Here is a 24638-nt window from a genome sequence, read left to right as displayed (position 1 = left end):
AGATGGCTTTTTCCACTGAACTGTGTGGAGTAGATGTATATCTATATCAATATACACACACACACACATACAGTATATATATAGTCAATGTAAAATAGAGTGAAGACTAAATGTATTTAAATCATCTCACTGCTATTGTCATGGAAATATAGGGAGGTGTGTTGCGTACATTGTGTGATCCAGATAGCTCTGATTTCATACTATCACAGTCACACTCTTCCAGTTTCAAAGGTCAGAGTCTTAGTCCGATGCAAAACGAAGAAATTCAACCACATGAGAAATACACATTGCTATCCCATGGTGGATTTTGCTTAATGCTGCTGGTTTTGATAGCATGATGAATGTAAAGGGAGAAATGTTTAAGACTAAGAAAGGGGGTCAGTGTGCAGCTGCACCGAGGAGATGAAAGTCAGTGAATGCATCATTCATGTTTCAGCATATCTTCAAAAGAACCACAGCATCATTAAGAGCTGTAAAGTGTGTGCTAGAAAAGTAAAATAACCCCTAAGAGAGTCCACAATATGTGTTATATTTAAACATTATGATGTAACTTCATCGGGCAAAGACAAAAAGAAGGGACTCGATGACGTGGTATCCACATTGCTGGGGCTAACTTGACATTTTCTTTTTGAAATACGTTTCGGAAAGCAGCAGCGCTGACCAAAGACAGCAGTGAGAGACGGCTCCTGAGCTGAACCTGTAGAAAGTATTAGTGAGAGGAGGAGGTGGACTCCACAGTGACGATCCACGATGCTGCTGCTACAGCCCCGCCTGTTAACTGAGCGATGTGACTGAAAGTTGGAGAGAAGGATCGATGAACAAAGCAGACTGAGTGAATAATTCAGAGAAGTGGTTTGGGATGCCCTGGGGGAAGGAGAGGGTGTGCTGTGTGTTTATATGTTGGTGTGTGTGTCTGTGTGTGTGTCTGTGTGTGTGTTTCGATTGAGATCACACTTGAATTGGAAATGTACAGAGACTTGAGAATCTGAGCGAGCCATGGGAATTGGCTCGATCTTTCTGTTTTAAGAGGTGAGGTCTAAAGACTTCAAGGCTCTGGAAAGGTTTAAAGGCTCCAGCAAATGTTTCTACTGTGTGTGTGTGTGTGTGTGAGCTTTTGTGCGTGTGTTGGATCTATCAAGAAATGAAGTCACGATATCTCGAGTACGAATGCTGCCATCTTGCACTGAGGATTCCTTTCTGTGCTGCGGTAGCAAGGTTCAGCCGATACACGCATTTGACTAATCACGTGTCAGTCTCAGCTGTCAACCAAAGGAGGAGGTGGGGTTTATGACCTATAATGTCGCCAGCCACTAGGGGGCGATTGAGATGCTTTGGCTTGACTTTTAGGGAGCAGCCATGTTGTCCATGTTTATATACAGTCTATGCAAATTACTTCTAAATTACTGACAAAATTAATCAGTTTGCAAAACTGCACTGAATCTGATTACTTACGAAGCCACCAAAGTTTAAATTCCTCTATTGAGTTAATCTTGAAATATCTCAAAGAATTCTCTTTGCAGATAAAATGCATTTGACATATTAATCATTTGCACGTTAGCCAATGAGCTAATCCATCCATAACCCAACCATGCTACAGTTGCAGATGTATATGAGTTGAGTTCTGCGGTGAAAATGTTTTAAAATTGAATTCAAACCGATTCCAAAAAGTGAAACTCTCAGAGGGAAACTAACCTCTAAGTGTTTCCTGAGGTTTGAAGTTGAAGTCTTTGCTGATAAACCTGATAGTGTTTCTCCTTTTTGAAGTGATGGTGGAATTTCCAGGAATGTAAAGCTGTATGGACGAACCTCCGCTTCTTGACTCATCCCTGTTTCCTTCCCCCCTTGCCACAGAGTCCTTGAGTGAGACCTTGCGTGTCAGACACTCTTTTCATTAGTTAATAAATGTGGTTATTGTAAAAGATTTTCGACAATAAACTAACTAAAAAACTAAAAAACTATGATATAATAACATTACATATTCAACTTTTTCAAATTGAGTCTATATTTTCTATTCTGATTCCGTAATCTCGATTACATGTGGACGTCTGCCAGGAAAATATAAAGGTCAAAGATTCCATGTGCAGTCTTACATGGAGTGACTGGAGCGCTCTTACATTCATAAGTGCTCTGGCTTTGTGTCCTAATGGGCGAAGCCGCACACTCATGAAAGGAACATGAGCTCCAAGTGTGTGGCTGTAATGAAGATCCAGTGACGGTAGATGAGCAGATGGTCTGAGCTCTTCCTGAAACTGTCTCGCATTCTCCGTTGTGTCTGTCTCCAACTCTTACTTTGTTTCACTTCAGATGAATCAGTTCAAAAGCATTTTACTGGCATCTGAAATGAAAGGAGAGTTCCTACATCCTTGATGCTCTGGATCGGTCTCCAAAAACCCTGCAAAATGCAAGTCGGCATATAATGAATTCATCTGGCACCCAGGAGCACATAACACAAGAGCAAAGAAGTAAGAAGCACATTTTAAACTCATTTCAAACCAATGAATACAAATACACTGATTTATTTTCATGCTGACAGTCAGATTATAGAAGATTAATAGCACTCTCACATCTGTTTGGTAAATATGAAGCTACCACCCTCATCCTGTGAGCTTTGTACCGACAGTGGTTACAAGGGGAAAATGGGAAACAACTAGAAATACTTGTTTAGTCTCATTATTAATCTCGCAGTGGGCAAGAGAAAAAAAAGCCTGACACAGGAGGACACAATCTCAGCTTCACATTGATGTGAAGCTGAGACTCAAAACTTTTGGGTAAAAATAACTATTAAACTGCCAATGAAAAGCAGACTGCGTAGGATACACTGCCAAACAACATGAGTCAGTTGTAACACAATTCATCCTTGTAAAATTATTATTACAACACAGTCTGATTGTACAAATCTGACTGAGGCTACCGTAAAGCTCTGAACGCAAATCTGGATCCACACTGAAATGTAATGGGTGCTTCCTTAAACCATAATGCATTCTTCCACCAAGTTTCATGTAAATCTGTCTGGTGGTTTTTCCATAACCCTGCTAAAAAACAAACCAGAACAGACCCCTCAGGAAACCACGTTTTAAATTCACCAAATTGGAATTTTGATTTGGATCTGCACCAAATTGCATACAATAAATGTCAGCCCCCTATACATGCCTGATTCTTTTTTATCAAGATCTATATTCTTTCAGAAATAAAAGCACCATATCTCACCATGTTTAAGAATGTGAAAAAACAATTCCTGGGTTCATTTCTGACCGATACCACTTCATTCTACCAAGTTTTGTGGAAAAACCCATTATGGGTACTCATGTAATCCAGCTAACTAACATATTATAAAACAGTACCTTCTTGGTGGAGGTAATAATGTTCACCATCTTAGTTTGGCATGTCAACATTTAGCTGATTAGCTCTAAACAAAGCTGAGGATGTCATTAGGTTTTCATGTATTTTATCATAAAACAAAGTTTTCATCCTGAGGTTGACGAGACATTTCATGATTAAATCATCTGTAGGGAAACATCAGTGCGGTCGCATTTACACCCGGGAGTGGATTTGATTTAACAGAGGTGTTTGATTTGGTGTTGTCATAAATGATTTTTTCCAAATGTTGTTCTGAGGGGACAGATATCCAATATGGAGGACGTCAGGGACATTAGAAATGAAGTTAGATCTCATTTCCTCCAATTAGTCTCCCCGGGCCGCCTGAGTGACATTTTTCGGTTATTGCTCACCTCTCGTTCACCCCGTGGCTAACATGGGTTTAATAAGCAGCCCTCATCATATCCCTTGCAACACAAGAGAGACACACGGTGCGTGATGGATTATGACTGCACCAATATGGACACTTACATACATGCACTGTGCTTCATGTAATGACTGTTTGCTGTGAAAATAGTGAGCTCCATCTGCTGGAGGAGGGTAAGTAATCATTTTATGCCGGAGACGATCTTTTCCTCATCACGACTGGCCCCAGTTTCATATCGAGGAAAATCATGACATTCAATCTTTTGTTTGACAAGTTTTATTCGGAAAAAAATCCCCTGATTACATGCTCACCCCGATACTTACAGTGATGTGTGGTTCATGGTAATGCACTACACACAATAGTAATAAGTGTGTCATCACTGACATGTCACTGACAATGAACAGTATTTATAATGTGCGTGACAACAGATTATCTCAAATGAAAGAAAGTTGAAATTCAGGACAGGGTTTTTAAAATAACTTAACACAAATGCAACAGTGATAGTGACAGATACTTCACGCCCTTAATCCAACACATGAATAACACAAATGATCAAAAACAGATGGTCGAGGCACATATTGCTTCATTTCACCCTGGAAAACTTAAGGAAGATGTCCGACCACTATGGCTGATTAACCACAATCACTTCCCCTGTCTCTGTCTTCATCCTCTCGCTGAGCTGCAGCTTCAGCGTATTGATCCGTCTGATCCAGTGCAAGCATCATCAACTTCCTGGTCTAATGGCCAATTAGGAAACTAAATCAATGTATCTTTTAATAAAGACGTAAAAACTATTCAATGATTTGCTGAAAGTGACATGTCGGGCTCAAACCCAATTGGATCGGGAGAGATTTAGGGCGAGAGGGGAGAGAGGGAGTGTCATCATGTATTTGGTGTAAATTTTCAATTCTTTATAAAATGTGAATTTTTGATCCAGTAATATTAAGGAAGAATGAATTGGCATGGTTTAGTGCTACAGTGAGGACAAATAGCCAACTAGGGCCATGGCAGATTGAAGAGTGCACCTGTGTACATCAGAGTGTGTGTGGGATTTGGTGGATGTGATTCAGAATAAGGCGAGAGTGGGAGTACTACATCTAGCCAGCAGAGTCAGTCTCCGAAGCAGGGGGGTGTGAGCGGATAGCAGTGGGAGATATTTGCAGCTTTGACTGCACAGTTTTTGGATTTATCCGTCTGGGTCAGTTCACCCAGTTACATACAATTAAATTACATAAAACAGGTTTGCCCAGAGTTTAGATATCTGTCAAACGGAAGAACACAGAGTGCGCTTTTAGTCATAGAGCTAAGATGCAAAATTTAAAAAAAGTTGCATTTATACATTTCAGGGATCTCAAAATCTGAGCACATAAAAACTAATTTAGTGTTCAATCACAATATATAGAATATATGCGTTTCGAATTTTGGGTGAATTAACCCTTTAAATGACTTTGCTCTCAATTAAAGCAGGTGCAACCACGTCAAAGTATTGTAAAGTTGATTGTGTCAGTGTGGAACCACAGTAGTGATGAGTCAGTAGTACCATGTCACTGTCGTACAGTATGAACAGTGTCAGTCAGAGTTTGGGCTCCAGGTGACTGCTCAACAGTCAGTCCTCGGCCCTGCCTGGCTCTGGCCTGGCTACCCAGATGGCCAGCAGTAGTCCGGACTACTCTGGGGGCCCTGGGGCTTTCATGGCCATGCTGGCACCAACCATAGCTGGATAACTCCTGTTCCTCCTTATTCCATCAGGCCCGAAAGGGGAGCCGGACCTGCGAAGCCCACCCAGAGGCCCCAGCATGGGGCTGGGGCTCATTGCTCTGCCCCCTTGAGCTCCGGCCACACCCAGACGTTTCACCTTATCCAGCAGGTTGAGGTGTTGGACGGTAACGCTAACGTCCGTTTGGCTTTCGCAGTCCCGCCCTCTCTGCCTACCCCTCATCCCCCCAGTCACCTCCTTCAGGATGGAGCGGGCTGGTTTAGAGGCCAGGAAGTTGTCGTAAGAAGGGCTATTGAAGTCGAACCCTGCAGACGTCAGCACGGCTGAAGCTCCAGGTCCCGTGGGCGAGTTGGGAGGGGTGGAGGGGCGCAGAGGGTCAGGGTTGGGCGTTCGGTTAGGAGCGATGGAAGTGCTGAATAAGACTCCTCCGCTGCTCTGGCCGTGCTCCAGGCCCTGGCTCTGGTGATACATTGCTGCTGAGATCCCTCTCTCCTGGAGAAGGCGCACCAACCCCAGAGAGGTGCTGGTGGTGCGTGTCGCATCTCTGCAAGAACATGAGAAATGGGGGTTAGTGCTATACCGACTGGTAACACTGCAAAGTAAAGCTTATGGAAAACAAAGTTAGGCTTCAAAAAGTTGATCAAAGTCACACAATCCTCTTTTTTTTGCAATGTTTCCAACCATAGCTTGAACTTAAATGTCTTGTTTTGAAAAAAAGAAGAAGCTTGGGGTGATACAGTTAATTTCTCTTTTAAAGTAGCTACTAAGACACAATCTGCTAACTTGTAAACAAAAAGAACACAGTGAAGTGGTTTCCTGGTTTATCTGGAGCCTTGCCTGAGGTTGGTTGAAGATTCGGACGGCCTGAGACCGAGCCTACGGGGGGTGCAGGGTGTCACAGCCGGAGTGCCCAACAGAGTGCTGGTCATCACACAGGAGGACGTCGCTGGGACTGGGTTCAGACTGAAAATCAATTAATTATCAAGCAAGAAGAAAGGATCATTAGAAACATTGAAAATGTGGTAATTCTTACTTATTTAACCTTCATGATATCATATTCTATGATGTTATCATAGAAATGAGGGGATGCCATAGTTTTATTATGAACCATAAGAACCTGCATGTATCATAAACTTTATATATTTCTAAACAAAGTTATTAGGTACTTTAAATGAAGCGCTCGTCCAGCCAGAGGAACATGTGCATCCTTAGATGACTTTTCTTATAAAAACACATGATTTCATAAGGACTTTTGTAATAAGTCGTCTATTTCAATATGGCTGATATTAGCAGAAAATCAAAACTCTGTAGTTGTTGGTTATTAATAAATGAACAGAAACACTCACGTTGAGCGGCCACAAAAGTTTGACTTTTGTTATTCAATTACCTTGGCGTGACCCGTGTCAGCTCATCTGTCGGGTGAAGAATCCGACAGGTTGTGAAGGTGTAGGTTGAGCTGGTGTGGGCCATGCATTTACCTGGGTAGTACGCAGCTGAACGCCGCACAAACACAGACGTCACAGGTGTTTCACACAGGTTCCACAATGTGAACATTTACATCCATTAAATAAATGCATTGTATGTCCTCACCCAGGGCGTCAGTGTTGCTGAGATGTGGCGATGGGGATGGCGGGGAGGGGGAGAGCGGAGCGAGGCTGGGTGGAGGCTGCCCGAGGTTGGTGTCGCTGGTGCCGGAGGTGGAGGGCACAGCTGGAGAGGCCGAGGCAGAGGACGTGGGCAGATTCTGGAAGTACTGATCACCTGGTTCATCCTCTTCAAAGCCCCCCCATGGATACACCTGCAGAGACACGCAAGGGTTACTACTTTAATTATTACTCCTCATACTATGCGACATTCTTTAGTAATAGAACAAGTACTTAAAAAGTAATTAGTCAAATCAGACTATATACAGTAATCAGACAGATTTCTGTTATTTATTCAAAATAGCTAAATAAAGTTTGTAAGCACCATCAACTTCCTTGTCTAATGGCTACTTAGGAAACTAGATCTCAGTTGTTTTGGTCAGTATGTTCTTTATTTTATTCATATTGTTCACAATTATATTTGTGCAATAAAAAGGTTCTCACCACAATTACTAATTACATCCTGTCATATAGTAATATATATATATATATATATATATAAATAATTATGTATATAATATAAAGCTATCTATTTAGGTGTTACGTGACAAACGCAACACAACTGATTATTTCATAAACTGTAAAAGAGGCACTTGAAGGACATGAGCATATCATGAACATGGTCTACACACACACACACACACACCCACCCACCTGCTCCAGCTCTAGCTCGAGGGGTCTGTAACCCTTGGGTACGACTCCCGGCCTGGCGTCCAGAATCACACCGAGGTGAGGCTGTGCTAACTGCTGCCAGTGGTGCAGGGTGGCAGAGCCTAGAGGACAGAAATGAATAAATCTGCTTTGTAGACAACTGTTTTTTAATGTCCAAAATAAAACACTTGGATTAATATCTATTATAACAATAATTGTAAATGGTTGTTTTACTATCAGATTGATAAGTAGTTTTCCTAAAAAGACTTAAAAGCATTGCCCAATAATATCAAACAGTGTCCTGTGGTTTTAGTTAAAAGATTATAAATTATGAGACTTGGAATCTTAATCATCAAGTTATTTATCAAAGATAAAAATTGGTTGTGTGATTTTGGCACAGGGACAAACTGACAGCTATTATTAATAATTTTAATAAAGTACATATCATGTATAATAGACGGGTACTTACACTATGCATTTAATATGAATAACTACTTATTATTGTCTTATTATTATAAATTATCCATAAAAAAGAACAAGTTCAGAGGAATATAACAGCATAAACCTCATCTGGCTGAAGTGGGTGACGCACAAAGATGGAAGCACTACAGAGACACTAGAAGAGTTGAGGAATAAGGTGAAAAAGAAATGAAATGGAGGAGCAGTTAGAATGAGAAAAAAGGGTTTTATTAGTCTCAGTTTGGAACTGAGATGATAACAAAGAAAAAAATCAGCATACAGAAAAACAGAGGAAGTCATAAATGAATGAATAAATAATAAAACCTCACATAAAGAAAGAATCATGCATATTTAGGAAAATGAGAATTAAAAATAAACACATATATGGTAAAAATGGAAATAGCAGGGTTTCTTTATATATATATATATACAGTATGTATGTATATATATGTAGGAAGATTTAAAAGTTTGATAGGCAATGTGCTGCCCTTATTACTACCAGCAGAGGGCAGCACAGGCCAGCAGCAGCAGCCAACTCAACACTGGATCACACAGGGGAATATTATAACAGGGCTGTGACCCCATCCAGTGATGTCACATCAGGGTCACATTCATATAAACACTTCCTGGATAGATTTCACTTTATTCTATGTTACATGTGGACTCTCACCAAACACTGCAGGTGTTTTTACTGAGCTAAATCCAGGACCTGCAACATACTGAACAATCTATAGCTCAACTCATTTTTATCCTTCAGGCAATTTAAGTTTTTTATATCACCATATTTTACCTGCAGTTGTTGTTGTTTAAGAAAATTCATTTGGTTTAAATAAGATTTTGTGTACTGTATTTATTCTGAGGACCTTTGCTCTTGTTTTTGCTATTTGACAAATTTCTCTTTTTTGTGTCTTGGAATGCTTTCTTTATTTTCCTTACTTGGTTATATTGTAAGAATTCCCGAGTTAAAATAAAGGTTGAATACCTCCTCCTTATCTTACACCTGTTTGTCTGTATTCCAGAATGCCATCCCCTCTCTCCTCCTCTGTGTCTACAGCCAGCCTCTGGGCTGTGTGTCTTTGTAGTAGCTGTGTGGAGATGCGAAGCTGCCTGACTTGTGATGATGCATCAGAGACCAGAAAGAGTTAAAGAGCATGAGCGACAGAGGCCTCTCCTTCCTCTCCCTCGCTCCCTTCATCTTCATGCTCCCGGCCCACCTCCTTCCCCTCTCCCTCTCTATCCCAGCTCCTGTCTTCCTCGCCCACCCCCATCCTTTCTCCTTCTCCCCCTCGAGCGTCTGCCCGTGGCTGTCCCTCCTACTCTCCCTCTCCGTTCCCCAGCCTCGCTTGCTCCCTTTCTTTGCCCCGACTCCCCTGTGCAGTTCCGCCTCCCCCTTCCTCCCCACCTTGCCTCGCTCCCTCTCTCCCTCACCTTCAAGTGGCTTGACGATCTGGAGTTTGTCTGGGAGGTAGGGCCCTCGTGTGGCCCACAGGTGGAGGTTCCCGAGGGACATGATGCTTTCTGAGGGCGTCAACCCGCTCTCCTGGCCCAGAGCATCGTGCATCCCTCCGTGTCCGCCCTTGCTTCGCTCCCGCTCCTCTACAAAGAAGCGCCTCTCGCTCAGGTTGTTTTGTCGACGCAGAGACAGGCGGCGCAGGGCCACCCTCAGGTCCTCAGCACCGTTCGCCTTCTTCTCCCGGCCCCTGCTGTCAGAGCAGGATTGCAACAGACAACAAAGGGTAAGAATATTTTTTCCAATCTTAAGATCATCATATCAGTCAACTCAAAAAGACACTTCTGTCTTTTGACGTCCTTGACCGTCTAAAAGATGCGGTTGCGATGGATTCCGCAAACAATCAGACACAAGAGTTTATTTTCTTTTATCTCTATGCAACTTTTGCTATTATATCAGTCAATTAAAAAAGACACTTCTCCGCCCTCTGATTCCTGCAGAAATCTAAACAACAACTTCCTCTCTCATTTCTTAATTGATAAAGTTCACTTCTTCTCACCCATCCTGATTAGATGCCGTCTCCATTAGGATGCTCTGCGTGCGGTTGTCAAGGGCAGCGCCGTCTCCGCTGATGTCAACGCCATATATGCTGGAGTGGGGCGTGGAGAGGCCGCTGGACTGAGGTGACGTCCGTGCGGACAGAGACTGGTTGGAGCCTGGGATGTTGGCGCTGGTCGGAGTCAGTGAACGCTGACGCACAGTCTGGTTGACGTTCTTGACCGTCTCAAAGACGCGCTTGCGATGGGTTCTGCAAACAATCAGAAACGAGAGCATTAACCCGAGCCATTTGCAGCTAGTCAATAACATCTTCTCTATGCAACATTCGCTATTATACACAGGGCAGATCTGCTTTTTAGGATGTTTTTGTATTTAGGAGTTAAACCTCAATGAATCAAAGAACTGCAAACATTTTGGCATCCAACATCTAAACTACACATCACAGTATCCTATAACTCTCTCTGCAGGATCAAGTACATGAGCTACCTTACCACCTTTAAGATTACGAGTTAAGGCCATAATTTGTCATAGATTCATAAAAACATATGACAAAACACACATGACGATTTCAAATTATGGGCGGTTTTGCTCATTTTCAAAAAGGGAAGGTAACCTACACAGTTGTTTGTTTTTTCCAGAACTGAAACTGTTATCCAATTAATTATTTCTGCATTTACTTTTCTTTTTGAACTTTTATAGTAATTGGTGTCTCTCACATATTGAAAATGCTAATTTTACCTAACTTTAGTCTAAACAATAGTATCATCGGTACTCAATCGTTACAGGATGTTATAGTTTCACCAGTGTCTGTTTGTCTGTTTGTTTATTTGTCAGCAGGATTATACAAAAACTACTGAATCAATTTCCGCCAGACCTGTGGGAGGGCTGGGGCCTGGTCCTGAGAAACATTCATTCCATTTTAGTGTGGATTGTAAGGGGCAGATACAGATGCTTTTTCTTTTATATTTCTATAATAAGAACTAGGTGTAAGATTATTCATACTTGGTGGAGGTATGCGCTCTACTGTAGTTATTATCTGTTTTATTTTATTTTTTAATACTGTGAAAAAGCAAAAAATAAATAATATTGGTGTTGTATTCTGCACAGTCCCTGTAGTTTCAGTGAAATGCTAAGTACTGGATCCATACTTCAGTTCTTCACACTCAGGGTCCTCCAGACTCATCTCCTTCCTCATCGTTCCCTCAATCTCAGCAGCCAGAGAATCCTGCAACACAAAAACTCATGAAGAAATGGAAGATGGGTCACGTAAACCACACACACACACACAGACACACACACACCCACACTCCCTCACCATCGGGTACAGTCCCAGCGTGTTGTAGCGCCGAGGGGTTCCTGCCGTGCAGGATCTGTTCCGCAGGTTCTTCAGCTCCTCCTGAGCTTCATGCAGCATCTCAATGCACTCGAGGTACTTCCCCTCCAACTCCTGCAGCTGTTGCATCGTAGATTTGGTATTAACATCAGTTAATACAACAATATAACAGTCTGGTATCATGACAACATTAAGACAAATACAGTGTTTACAGCGAAGTCATGTTATTCTGAAAACAGTTTGGTAAGAAAAGAAATTGCGATCATAACAGTGCAGTGAAGTGGAAGTTACCTCCGCTGTCAGCTGCCTTTGAGCATCTTTAGCTGCCAGCAGGTGTTGAGAGAGCTCCTCATTCTCCACTGCAAACTAAACACACATACGTGCAGGTTTGAATTAGTAAAACCACCAGAGCATAATAATAATCACATTTGTGTCCGTACGGATACTCACAGATTTGGCTTTCTTTTGCAGATCCACTATGTGAGAGAGGAGGTGTGTGATCTCCTCCTGCTGTCTGGAGGCGTCCTCGGTCTTACGAGCCAGTTCCTCCGCGATGGCAGAGATCTGGAGACTGGACGACCCTGGAAGGACAGAGGGAGCAAGAGTCTCTTTCAACCTCTGAGAGGGAACGAATGTCCCTCCGTAGAAAGAATATGCATGAAAACAGTGTAAAGGAGATAGACACAAAACTTACTGAGCTCTTTCACACAGTCGTTCACGAGCTGCTGCTCCTTTTCTTCATAGATTTCAGTCTCTGACTTCAGATGGTGAGCCTACATGCAGACATCTAGTTTTACAATACACTCCAAGCAATGTGCACTTCTCTTACAATGTGTGTGTGTGCTGCTGTTATCAGTGTGTGGAGACAAACCTCTGAGCGGAGCGACAGGTTTTCTTCTTCCAGGTCTTTGAGTTTCCTCTGCAGTGTGTCGCTCACAAAGCCTCCTGAGGCGGCCCCCACTTTACTCCTCTTACCCCTTCAGATGAAGACAGAGCAGGACTGAGTCTCACAGAAGGTCAGTGCATACGTATTCAGTTTGAACTGGTGTGTGTTCAGCACATTGCTTGTTTTGCTGTTTTGCATTCCAAAACTTGTGATTAAATGTACATGCATACCTGTGGCTTTGTAATGTATCTGACTGTCACATTGTGTTGTTGGATTTGTATAATGTAGTTTAATCACAGATTATTTGCTTGCTTTTATCAGGTGTAGTCAACCATAGTGTTTTAATCGTGGGTTTGTTGTACAGTTAGTTTGGATTTTATGTATAATGCACATGAATTATCCATGGATAATTGCTATTATATAAGACAAGATTTTGTTTATTTCAGGTTGCCTTGTAAAAACTGGCTCATTGAAAGTATTTTGTCTGTTGATTAATGAGCACTGTCCTTATTAAATAAGTAAAGAAAAAAAACTAACACAATATCATCTTTTTACAGATGTTAGTGAACAAAGAACGGATGCTCACGTTGGGGAGCTGCTGGACTCGTCCTCGCTCTCCTCAGCTGCGATGGTGTAAAACTGCAGCAGCTCGTCCTTCAGGTTCAACTCATGGTGCAGCTGGGCCACCTGGAAGAGGTCACATCGTAACTTCACAACTCCTGTATGTGTGTATTACAATGTGTGTCTGTATGTAAGTATCTGGTGTAGGATCTGCTGCACAACTATCAATCTAATGTCATAATCCGGTGTGTGTGTTTGTGTGTTTGTGTGAGTGTGTGTGTGTGTGTGAGTGTGTGTGTGTGTGTGAGTGAGTGTGTGCAGACCTCCTCTGTGATATGTGCCACTTGTATCTCTAGATAGTCATTCTGCTCAGTCAGAATTCGGTTCTTCTTAAGAAGCGACTGGCCGATCCTTGCAGCCAACTCCAAGTCTCTCTCTTTCTGTTGGATGGAAAGTACGAAGACAACAGAGGAGATGATGTAGCTGACATTCAGAACTGCGACACCCAAAAATTGCACAATACAACATTACGAAAATACATTTACTCTTGCAGGTGTCTGTGTGTGTGTGTGTGTGTGTGTGTGTGTGTGTGTGTGTGTGTGTGTGTGTGTGTGTGTGTGTGTGTGTGTGTGTGTGTTTGTGTGTGCGTTGACAAAAGACAAAATTACAAAAAAGAAACAGATGCATGCAACAGCCCAGAGAAAATCATCAGCTCCTCCCAAAATGTTTTCCAATTTTCACACCATGTTTATTAAGTTACATAACGATATTTGAACTGTATTTAACTGTATTTTCAGATCTGTGAAAAGTATCCGATTCAGTCAATCACGTGGGAACATTACTGTGGAAACTGCCTGTCGCACTGGCATGGATGTCCTTATCTCACATTTAATAAGATACAATGTGTTTAAATTTGTGATGCATTGTCCATGAAGTGTACAATAGGTGGTCCACAAGGGTTAGTGTTAGGGTCCTCTATTATTGAGCCCGTAAAAATGGTAAACCATAGAAAAACCTTCTAATGGGGACATTCACATCAGAGGTGAAGGGATTGACAGCCACTGATAAAATATCTTGGCCTGATACTGAATAAAAATTTGTTCTTGGTCTGTAAGAATTTGAAATGGTTGTGCCGTGCCTCCACTTCATGATTTGGTGTTGGACAGCACAGCCAGTTAAACTTTATTTCTATTCTGTTCTGTTCTCTAGATCCTCCAGAAAATCCTGCACCAAACAGCACCATTCCACCACACTGCATTTGGGCAATCAGCTTTATCTGTGACAACCGCAAATCAATGGAACATCCTGACTGGTGATGTGAGGGGCAGCAAACAAACAAATGAACCACAACAACGTCTGCTCAGCTCTGCACCCACTGACTTTTATATTCTATGTGAGGGCCTTCAAGACTCATCTTTACTTTACAAACATACATTTGTAATGTGCTTCATTTGCATAATTGTGTGTGTTGTTTCTACTCTGACTGTAGCCTTGTTGCTCTCTGGTTTAATCAGGTATTCTGGTACAGTGCATCACATGGTGACATTTATGTTTGAGCTGAACACTGTCCCTTTTAAATACATAAATAAATAAAGTGCAGGAGTGCAGAATCGGATCTGCTGCAGCATTACTCGGATGGGTTGGACAATATGGCCAAAACTTTTATCAAGATAAAAATGATCAATATAGATTATTATCACGATAAATGTCAAATTAATATTTCTTTCAAGTTTTAAGGCTCATTGAGTGAGGGTTGTGGTTTTAAAGTCTTCTTTATGAGCTGAGAATGACAAACACTTGATAAACCTGTGCTTGCACAATGCACAAATAGCAATATAGAATAGAATATCGATCAATTTATCTTTTATTATATCGCTATCGATGAAAATTACATGGCGATAATGATTGTTTTTGTTTTTTCCGCTCAGCCCTGACGTAAAAAGACCGTCTCACCTCCTCCAGCAGACGTGTGACAGCATCGATGTCACTGTACGTCTTCGTCATCTGGCCCACTCTGTCTGCACATAGCACTGTAGAAACACAAAACACACAAACAGAGTGAGGAGAAGGCGACAAGTATCACCCTGTGAGCCCTCTACTCATCACATCTACCATGACACACACACACAGCCACAATATGGAACACAGAGAGTTTACAGAGTCATCCTCTCGGAGGTGACGGACGGGCCATGTTTAGATGACAAAGCAGGGCAGCAGTTAAAGGGGAAGGGGTTGTTTTCCATGGCGCACAACAATTGGCTGTGTTGCCCTGAGGTGACAGCGGATATCGGTTTAGACTGTGAATCAATAACATGCTGTACAGAGTTATTGAGTGTGTTATGGTAAACCTCTGTAATCCTGTTACCCACTGAACTGTTGTTATTAAAGCACATTTAAATGAGCCGAATTTAAGTTATGATCCACTCAGGTTTACACAGACACAGCATGAGAGTGTGTGTTTGTTTGTTTTGCTTGTGTGTGTGTGTGTGTGTGTGTGTGTGTGTGTGTGTGTGTGTGTGTGTGTGTGTGTGTGTGTGTGTGTGTGTGTGTGTGTGTGTGTGCATGTGCACTAGGGCTGTTGAACCAAATTATAATAAGCTTCAGGAAAATCCTCTTAATGAGGACGATGCGATACGATATGCTACAATAATCAAATCATAGTATGCCACGATCAAACTGATCATATATTGAATCATATTAGACGTGTCTCTCTTGTCTGTATTCATGACATGCACTTTACCTCTCTTTTCCTCCTTACAGTACCAGTCATCCAGCTCACATTCATCCCTCGCTAATCCCTCCATCCTGCCCTCGCTGTCCATCTCTTCCCTTGGCTTCACGATGAACAACAAGCAGACATGACAACCGTTCCAAATACAGATCCATTCACTGTGTCTCTCTCTCTCTCTCTCTCTCTCTCTCTCTCCCTCTCCCTCTCCTCCTTTTCAGCTTCTGTACAATATAACAGAGCCCTGAGCCTGAATTACCCTCCGCCCACAGGGACGCCCCGTGAGAGAGTGCGAGGGAGGCAGAGAGATGAGAGGGAGTGCACATCTGTTTTGGAAAGAGCTCCGCAGCAGCTGAGGTGAGGGTGGCGGAGGTAGTAGTTGGTTTTTGATCAGACAAGAGAGGTTGGAAGATGGAGGAAGAAAGAGCCAATCAGAGAGAGGGATGTGGCGTGGGCTCCTCTCTTAGTCTATAAGTGCTGACTTCTCTCACCTTTCTATCATTCCCTCACTTCTTCTGTCCACTGCTCGGTGCAGACCCACTGAACGTGTATCTGCCTCCAGCATCTGTTGCTATGGTTACCCTCATCCACAAAAAGACCCCCTGACACATGCACGGACACACACACACACACACACACACACACACACACACAATATTTCTATGTAATACACTTCCTTGCTCTACAATGCCAACAAACAAACAAAATCCTTAAAACATGATAGTTTACAAAAAATAATATATTACTTAGTTTAAATCAAATGTTCACGGTGAAGAATCTCATGTCTATTGTATAGAAGGGAAAATTACTGCCTGTCAAACAATGGAAAGATTAATTTCCAACTTGAAGTACAAGAAACGGGCCGGTAGCAATTTACTAGAAACTAGAATGACACTCAGTCGAGCACATACAGTCCCCTTAAATTCAATCAAGCCTAACCAAATTTCACATACTCCTGGATATTGTTCCACTAAATGTGCTTAATCTTTTTTCATCAAGATCCATGAGAAATCAGGGAAAATGTCAGGGAAAATGTCAAAAAACGCCCTATCTCACACCTGTCCCCTGATTAAGATCTGGACCAAAGGTTAATGGGTTCCGTCCTGATCCATCATTCCACCAAGTTTCATGGTAACCTGTCCAATATTTGTTTGCGTAACCTTGCTTACAAACAAACACGCAAACTTACAAACAAATGGTCAAATGTGAAAACCTGGTGGAGATCATGAAGAAGTTTGAAAATAAGATGCATGAAATATGCTCAGAAGAATTTAAAACTACCTAATATCTATCACAGAGAAATCACTGAGGAAGAAAATTCAGCAAACGGTCGATTAAAACCAAAGAGGAGTCAAAACACTGATGGTTCAAAACATCCAGAGAACAAACACAGAAACACAGAGACTACAAGAAGATAGTGGGACGGCACCACCTTGTGGAGGGAGACTGATATTACAATAATATCAACACAGGAAAGGACAAACAAGAATGTAGATAAAAGTAAGAAGTGACACTTATATAAAAAAAATCTGATTGAATCTTATTATATTCAGTAACAGACGTGTTTTATCTGTAACAGACAAAACATTGCCTATGTTATTGAGCTAATGGTTTTTATGTTTTCACATAACTGTCCTCAGATCATTTTAAGCTCTATTTAATAAACAAACAGAAGAGGAATCGATATTAACTGCAAACTCTCTTAACTGTTTATATGAGAAAGCCTCTGCAGACAGTTCATCTTCTTCCCTCTGAGCCGGTGCATTAGTGGAGGAACAAAAATGATCTTAATCCACAGTTAATGTATTGATCTTCCCGGGCCAGTGAGTGGAGCCGTTATTTGTTTTAATGTTATCTTGATATATACAGTTTGGATCATTTACGGGTTTGAAATAAAATATTCGACCAGGTTCTGACCCACTTTAGACCAAAGAAATACCTCAGTGTCTTTTTACCTCAACATATAACCAGAGTATTCAACATTATCTACATAACTCAGAAGTTTAGAAAAAAAACTTTTAGCATTTAAACATTGACTCTAATACCATCACTCAGTTGTAGCTTTTAAAGTCTTGCTACAGAAATGGTTCATCAAACCAAAAACACTTATTACCTCTGCCAAGGAGGTGTTGTGTTTATCAGCTTTTATTTGTTATTTTTAGTATAGTTTTAATATTGTACAAAATACAGAAATTGTATATTAATAGTAATATTAAACCCCATTTCTCTATAGATTTACTGATTTTAATACTTTTTTGTTTTATGAAGGATTTGTCTGTAAAATGTATCTTTACAGTTGTTAAATTTGTTTCTTTCCCTATACCTACTTTCCCCACATTAAATTGAGGATTAATTTTGTGTTACCCCGCAATATGTTTTGCTTTATCTTGAAATTATTTCCTGTTATCATGCAACATCATCATTTCATTATAAGTGTGCAGTCGTCTGTGTCCCTGCAGTTGTCCTGCATCCTGCAGATCACTGTACTGTGTTCTACTGGAGAGCTCTGGATTTTGTTCAAGTTTACTTCCACAACCAGGCCTGTTGAGCATTAGTACTATATCAGCATGCTTCACGCCCAATTCAAAGTCAATTTAATTCCATACTGCAGGGTTGCGCTGGGAGAAGATGATCGGAAATGATCTACAGAAGAAATAGAAGAAGGAAACTATTGCGAGGTAATGCAATATGTATTGGGAAGTAACGCAATATGTATTAGGAGTTAATGCAATATGTATTAGGAGTTAATGCAATATGTATTGGGAGAGAACACAAAACCTTCTAGAAAGTGATCCTCAAAAAAAGTCTCAACTCACTTTGTTTTTTAACCTGTCAAGATATTCACACAAAATACAGCAGATTATGTTTCCATGAACCTTTTGAAGGATTAAACGTAGCTTGTGCCCAGGTGGGTAAATCCTTCACTTTAAATACCACGTATTCCTACACCAGCCCCAGAGATTAAAACCAACCTGTTAAATCTGCTGTGTCCCTCCTCCTCCATTTCTTTTTACTACATGTCCACTGTCTGACTTAGAAATAAGATGACCAAAAAGTTCCTGCACGCTTCCTCAGGAGCATCAGCATCACTGGAGATTGATATACGCTGTATGTGTTCCCATCACTGCCAAACTTACAGAAGTATTTGAGGGTCTCTTCGATCTGCTCGGTGGTCAGGTCGAGCCTGGCGTCCGGCGCAACCAGAGGAGTGTGCAGCCAGTCATCGTGGTCGTAGCCGTAGACGGTGTCGGCCCGCAGACGGTACACCGGCAGCTGCTCCTCCAGGAGACTGATGATCTCAAACTCTGGCAGGTCAGTGCTGTTGCACACATCTGAACATCACAGAGAAAAAAGTGAGAATACAGCAGCCTGATAGTGGAACTGATACAGTGAAAGATGGAGACTAGGGTGCGGTAACATATATGTTGAATGCGAAGAGAGTATCGTGGTTCAAAGTTCACCAAATTTGATCTCATGTGAGACCCCGCTGTGATTTGCCTCGCCACAGGGAACAAATGTTTCAATCTCCCCCTCACTCCAGAATTGAAGGTGAAGGTTTGCGACCAGGCCGTAACATTCATGCACTGCTTCTACTTAGTTTTAAACTTGAAGAACATTTTGTTTTTAATACTTTTAATTCAGTGAAAATTATAAACACATCTGCCATCTCTGGATGTGTGGTTACATGAATACAATAATTTAGCGTTCATTTGATATAAACTGACACCAGCTGGGACAGTGGCTCTTTGTGGCAGCATCACTGTTACTGCACAGATATGACAGTGAAGATAAAAGTACTAAAAATAGTACTGTTCGGTATTTTTAGAAATAAAAGTGCTAGATATTACAAAAAAATTAAGAAATTAAAATTGAGCTCAAACCAAAAAAACTGCTGAATATTTTGTAATAATATATCTCCTTGAAAGAACAGTGAATAAAACACCTTATAACATAAACAATTTTTTTTGTTTTGAGCTTGATGTTTTCCTGCAGTAATTCCTCATGACCTTCATGCACACACAGACACACACACAGACAGACAGACACACACACACAGACAGACAGACAGACAGAGACAGACACACACAAACAAGAACCTGTGATTGTCTCGGCGTCCCTGCAGTCAGGCGTCACCGGGTGTGTGTCGATGGGCTCTCTCTCGCTCACATACTCCTCCTCGTGCATGTGCCGCTGCTCAGGCTCGGGGTCCGGGTCCGGGTCCGGGTCCGGATCCGGATCCAGGTCCAGGTCCGGGTCCGGGGCCGGGGGCAGGGAGGGGGCCGGGGAGGCCAGCTTGGCTCACCTCTCACTGGCGGAGAGAAACAGGGGCCATGGGCCTCTGGAGCTCCGCACTCCACCGGATCAGCAGGTCAGAGCGACGCAGCAGATACAGACACCTGGGTGAAGAGACGGGTGAGGAAGAGTTACAGAACCATACGGATATTTGTGCTGATGTAACCCACACTGATCAATGCGTCTTTCTCTTTCCCTACAGAGTCTTCAACTTCAAGTGCTGCTGCTGACTCTGCAGCGTGCCGCCTGCCAGCGATCTGCATAACTCAAAACCCGTCCGCTGCAGACACCACTTCTCATCTGTCGGGAAAAGAACGAGAAGGCAGATGAGGGCTAAGAGCGACTCCTGATAATAGCATGATATAATGAGAGTGTATAACTTAATGGATCCAGGTACGGGAAATCGTTTTTCCTTGCTTCCCATCATGGGAGCTCAGACGGCAGGTAGAACTGCAGAGGAGGTTCAGTAAATGTCTTTTCAAAAGATGCTCAACAAACTTTTCAACCATCCATCACCTCAGCAAACCAAACAGGAAGACCTTCACCACAGCCCCAGGCCTCTGGGGCAGCATTGAGTGAAGTTTGGTCCTGAGTCGTCTGTCTGAGGTGAACACACCAGTGCTAGCCATGACCTTGCAGCGTCCTGTTATGTTTCTGCAGGGATCTGTGTTACACTGCAGATCTACTGTCAGCGAACACACCACAGATGTGCATCATGAAATGCACCTGAGTGTCCGATCAAACAGTGAGCGACGGCTGACAGAATATAAATCAAGGCGGAAACGAGGCTTGTGTGCATATGCATGAGTGTCTGCTGCATGAATAGGTGCTTGTGCGTGAGAAAGCAGACATGCAGTGATGTATGAGTGCATCTGACATAGAATGTTTTTCTATAACTGACAAGCACATGCACGACAACAGCAATAGATGAAGCTGATGTTCTCGCACGTGGTCTGGTCTCTGTGCAGCAGCGCCACAACCTTGGGATGTCTTTCTCATTGCGGCAGTTTGTACTCAAGACCAGTGTTAAATACAAGTGGTCATTTGTAGGATTACATCATCTGTGGATAAGTTCAGATTCATAAGGGAAGTATTCCACATTCAGATTTGGGATTAGAAGTCATGTGTGGTGACATTAACAAACCAGTGTCCGCCTACAATCTCTAGAATCACAGCAGATGTGGACAATAAAACAATAATAATAATTATTGGAAGAGGATTTTCATCAATAGCAATATAACAAAAGTTTAATATATATCAATATAATGCATTGTGTAAGCACAGTGAGGAGGTGTAACATATAAGTGATCGACCTCAGATTTGTAAAATGTTTTGTCTGCTCATAAAATAATAACTAAGAGAATAAAACAATCACATAATTTTATCTAAAAAACATATAAGTGAAAAGTTACATGGGACAGTAAACTAATGCTGAACTAAAGTGGCAGTAAGTAGGGTTTAGCCTTAGAATAATAATAATGTGACATTTATCATGATAATTATCGATATCGACTGATATGAAAATGTTTGTCTAGTAATAATTTTTACCATAATTGATACAATATAATTTATATTAATAATTTAAAAGAAATCACAGCATCTTTCTAGACACCCAAGGACACCTTACAATATATCGCAAATAAACACATGATTTTTCTATATAAAATCAAGCTTTAAAATTAGATCAGGAGACACAAACACCTATAAATACAACATATGTAACATAATATTAGTGAAAAGGTAAAATCAAGGTTAAAGGTTCAGTGTGTAAGATTTAGCTGAAAGGGATCTATTGGCAGAGATTTAATATAATATAATCCTAGTGATGTTTTCACTAGTGTGTTTCATCTAAATGATAAGAATTGTTGTTTTATTTACCCTAGAATGGCCCCTTTACAAAATACTTTATATTTACATCAGGAGCGGGTCCTCTCTACGGAGGCCGCCATGTTTTTTACAGTAGCCCAGACTGAACAAACTAAACACCTTTTGAGTTGTTATGACAACTGAAGGATACCACAGGTTCTCTCTCATGTTGGGAAGGGGAGGGTGAGGTGAGGGGTGTTGCAACATGCAACTTCACCACTAGATGTCACTAAATCCTACACACTGAACCTTTAAACTCAGGTTAAGAGACACCTAACAGTATTTCATATGTGAACACAAGAGCAAATCCAAAAGGTTAAAATTAGATTAGTGAGGGACAGATAAGATGTGATGCATGGTAGACGGATCATATCAGATGTGTTTTGATTGATGGGATTCGAACATATGGACCTATAGTCTACTAGTAACAGTAACATTGGAGTGAAATGTGTTATAAGAAGTGGTGAGAGGCCTGGCAGCTGAGTGGATGTGTAAAAAAACAACATTAAATGCTGCTTATGATGATGATGATGATGATGATGATGATGATGATGATGATGACAGTGTAGTAGAAGTAGGCCACGGTTCATTCATGCATGTGGCACAAACAATGCTAGTCGGATTGTGTCTGAGGGCGTGGTTTCATCTGCAGGTTCAGATCTGGGTTTTGTCCTCAACAGTGTCACATTGTGATCTCACACAAACCACCCATGATCAGCTGACCTCATGATGCATGACATCGCCATTAAAACGGTGAAAGCAGACATACAGAGATAAATACTCACACACAGAGGAGACAAGGTCCACACGGTGTCACAATAAAAGATCCAGCAGGGGACTGAGGTGCGGTTAAGTAACCGGACAGACAGGCGGGATAACGGGCAGATGATGGCTGTTCCCCACCAGGATGAGCAGGTAGACACGGGCTCAGTGTGTGTGTGCAGGCCGGGCAGCAGCGCGCACACGCCGGCTGGATCCTCCTCACAGCTCCGGATGATCAAGGTCACCTTAGTTTGGTTTCAGTTGTTCCTGACCCGGTCCACTCCTGCCTCCCTGCAGCCATCTCCCCCTGACTCCCCCCTCTCTCCCCTCACCACCACCAAGCTGCACGAAAGGAGGGCAACACGACTTCCGGGTGCTGCCTTCACAATAAAATCCCTCTTTGACATTCTTCTCAGACAAAAGAAGTAAATGTGGGAATTTTAAGGTTTTAATGAAAATTCTATATCATCCTTTACGTACGTTTAATTTGTAAAGCATATATATAGCCACACCAGTCTGAAGATATTTTTGTGTAGGATTATCCAGAAAAACCAAGACACAATACTGTTTGCTGTGAATCATGACATTTCACCTTGTTTTTATAGCATCGAATTACTATTATAACCCAAGACTTCTGGGAAAATGCTGACTTGAACAAACATCAGTGTGAAAAGAACCACCTAAAATGACAGAAGTAATTTTTTTGAGAAAAATGTATTTGATTGATATTGGATTAAACTTTAGTTTTTATAGTTTGGTTCATGTCCCATCTGCTAACATGGAGGAAGCAGGTGGAAATCATAATGCTTTAGCTTCACTTTTCAGGAGCAGGCATGTCGTTCATCTTAACATACAATCCATGGACATAAATAATAGAATAAGGGCTCAAATCTCTACACAGAAAAATATATAAAATGTTCAATAATCCACAAATCATTTTGTCTTCTCTTTTTTTCTCTGTTTATTGGTATGTTCATTTTCTATGGACACCTCAAAAGTTCATTGTCGTTTTTATTTTCAAATTGGTTTTAATTTGAAGGAAGCGCTTCATCTCTTTCTGTATCCTGGGTAGCTCTCACTGACTTGACAGATTTCTTCTCCCTGCCTCCATCCAGAGACCCAGACAAGGACCCACCCGATGTGGACCAAGACCAGTGACGTCACGAGCACCCACAACAGGAAGGGGACAGGCGAAGAGGCTTGTGGGACATGATTTATATTTCCGTAGCACATATGAAAGGGAAAGAAGAAGCAAACTTGCCTCAAAATCATGAATGAATTGGGTCTAATTAGGACAAAATGTTTTCGCAATTTAAATTAACTTTAATTTTTTTTTGTTACATATATTATAATTAACAAATAAATATATTTTGGCAACATAAGAATGTTTCCCTTTTATCTTAATATACAAACAATGTGATATTATAGAATATATAAGACATCTTATTAATATATGAAAACACACATGTTTCTCATTGGATACTGACCAAACAGAAACCAGATTCCCATGAACCTCCAGTGATTCCCTGCTCTTTCTTGAAGAGCTGGGCTGAAGAGAGAGCAGCCATTGTTCTCCAGAGAATAAATAGACACGACTCAGTCTCAGTCCAACTCCTCTCCCCCACCACCGAACAATGTTGTCCTCGGCTACATTCATTTTTCCAAAGTGCAACTCAAAGTAAAGTAAAGTCGGTGACTGTGTTGTCATGGCGAGTTTGAAGTGACCTCATGCTACTTTGGTGTCATTCTTGTGTTTTCTGTTGGTCGTGGTTGTCTATGTATTTATGACCTATGTTTCCTGTGATCAAACCAAAATCAGCTCTGTGTTCCAGTGCTTCATGCTGAGCATTACTCTATACATTACGATGATGGACATCAGGTTACGAGCATCAGGCCTCTCCTGAGAAGAAAGACCTTGGCAGGGAAAACAGAGGAGAGGACAAAGTTAACAGTGGACATTGTAATGGTTCCCTGCCAGAAAATTACATT

At 41.6% G+C, this 24638-nt stretch overlaps 1 protein-coding gene across 3 annotated transcripts; it reads right to left on the bottom strand.

Moving 5' to 3' along the window:
* Positions 1-4002: 4002 nt before the first annotated feature.
* On the bottom strand, positions 4003-22986 carry LOC118125253 (trafficking kinesin-binding protein 1). Of its 3 annotated transcripts, XM_035183675.2 has the most exons (20): positions 22673-22986; positions 20222-20321; positions 19826-20125; positions 18866-19060; positions 14954-15030; positions 13324-13440; positions 13026-13126; positions 12425-12530; positions 12248-12326; positions 12004-12134; positions 11845-11919; positions 11536-11673; positions 11369-11445; positions 10222-10470; positions 9641-9915; positions 7757-7875; positions 7050-7257; positions 6847-6952; positions 6297-6422; positions 4003-6003 (listed from the first exon to the last, which is right to left on the bottom strand). In XM_035183675.2, exons 3-20 carry the CDS (start codon positions 19911-19913, stop codon positions 5409-5411), a joined length of 2862 nt encoding a protein of 953 aa, XP_035039566.1. In that variant the 5' UTR covers positions 19914-20125; positions 20222-20321; positions 22673-22986; the 3' UTR covers positions 4003-5408. The 3 variants fall into 3 exon arrangements, with proteins under 3 accessions (XP_035039566.1, XP_035039567.1, XP_035039568.1); XM_035183676.2 differs by lacking the exon at positions 20222-20321; XM_035183677.2 differs by lacking the exons at positions 18866-19060; positions 19826-20125; positions 20222-20321; positions 22673-22986 and adding an exon at positions 15741-15951.
* Positions 22987-24638: the final 1652 nt, after the last annotated feature.

This window comes from Hippoglossus stenolepis, chromosome 17 (assembly GCF_022539355.2).
Source record: "Hippoglossus stenolepis isolate QCI-W04-F060 chromosome 17, HSTE1.2, whole genome shotgun sequence".
NCBI lineage: Eukaryota > Metazoa > Chordata > Actinopteri > Pleuronectiformes > Pleuronectidae > Hippoglossus > Hippoglossus stenolepis.
The sequence above is the reverse complement of the archived record's forward strand: the minus strand, read 5'-3'. Positions and strand labels throughout refer to the sequence as shown.

Coding starts and splice junctions, on each gene's coding strand:
- LOC118125253 (XM_035183675.2), bottom strand. CDS start 19,913: ATGCACGAGGAGGAGTATGTGAGCGAGAGAGAGCCCATCGACACACAC. Junction 11,920..12,003: donor TGCAAAAGAAAGCCAAATCT/GTGAGTATCCGT, acceptor ATGTGTGTTTAG/TTTGCAGTGGAGAATGAGGA. Junction 7,876..9,640: donor GATCGTCAAGCCACTTGAAG/GTGAGGGAGAGA, acceptor TCTGTCCTCTAG/GCTCTGCCACCCTGCACCAC.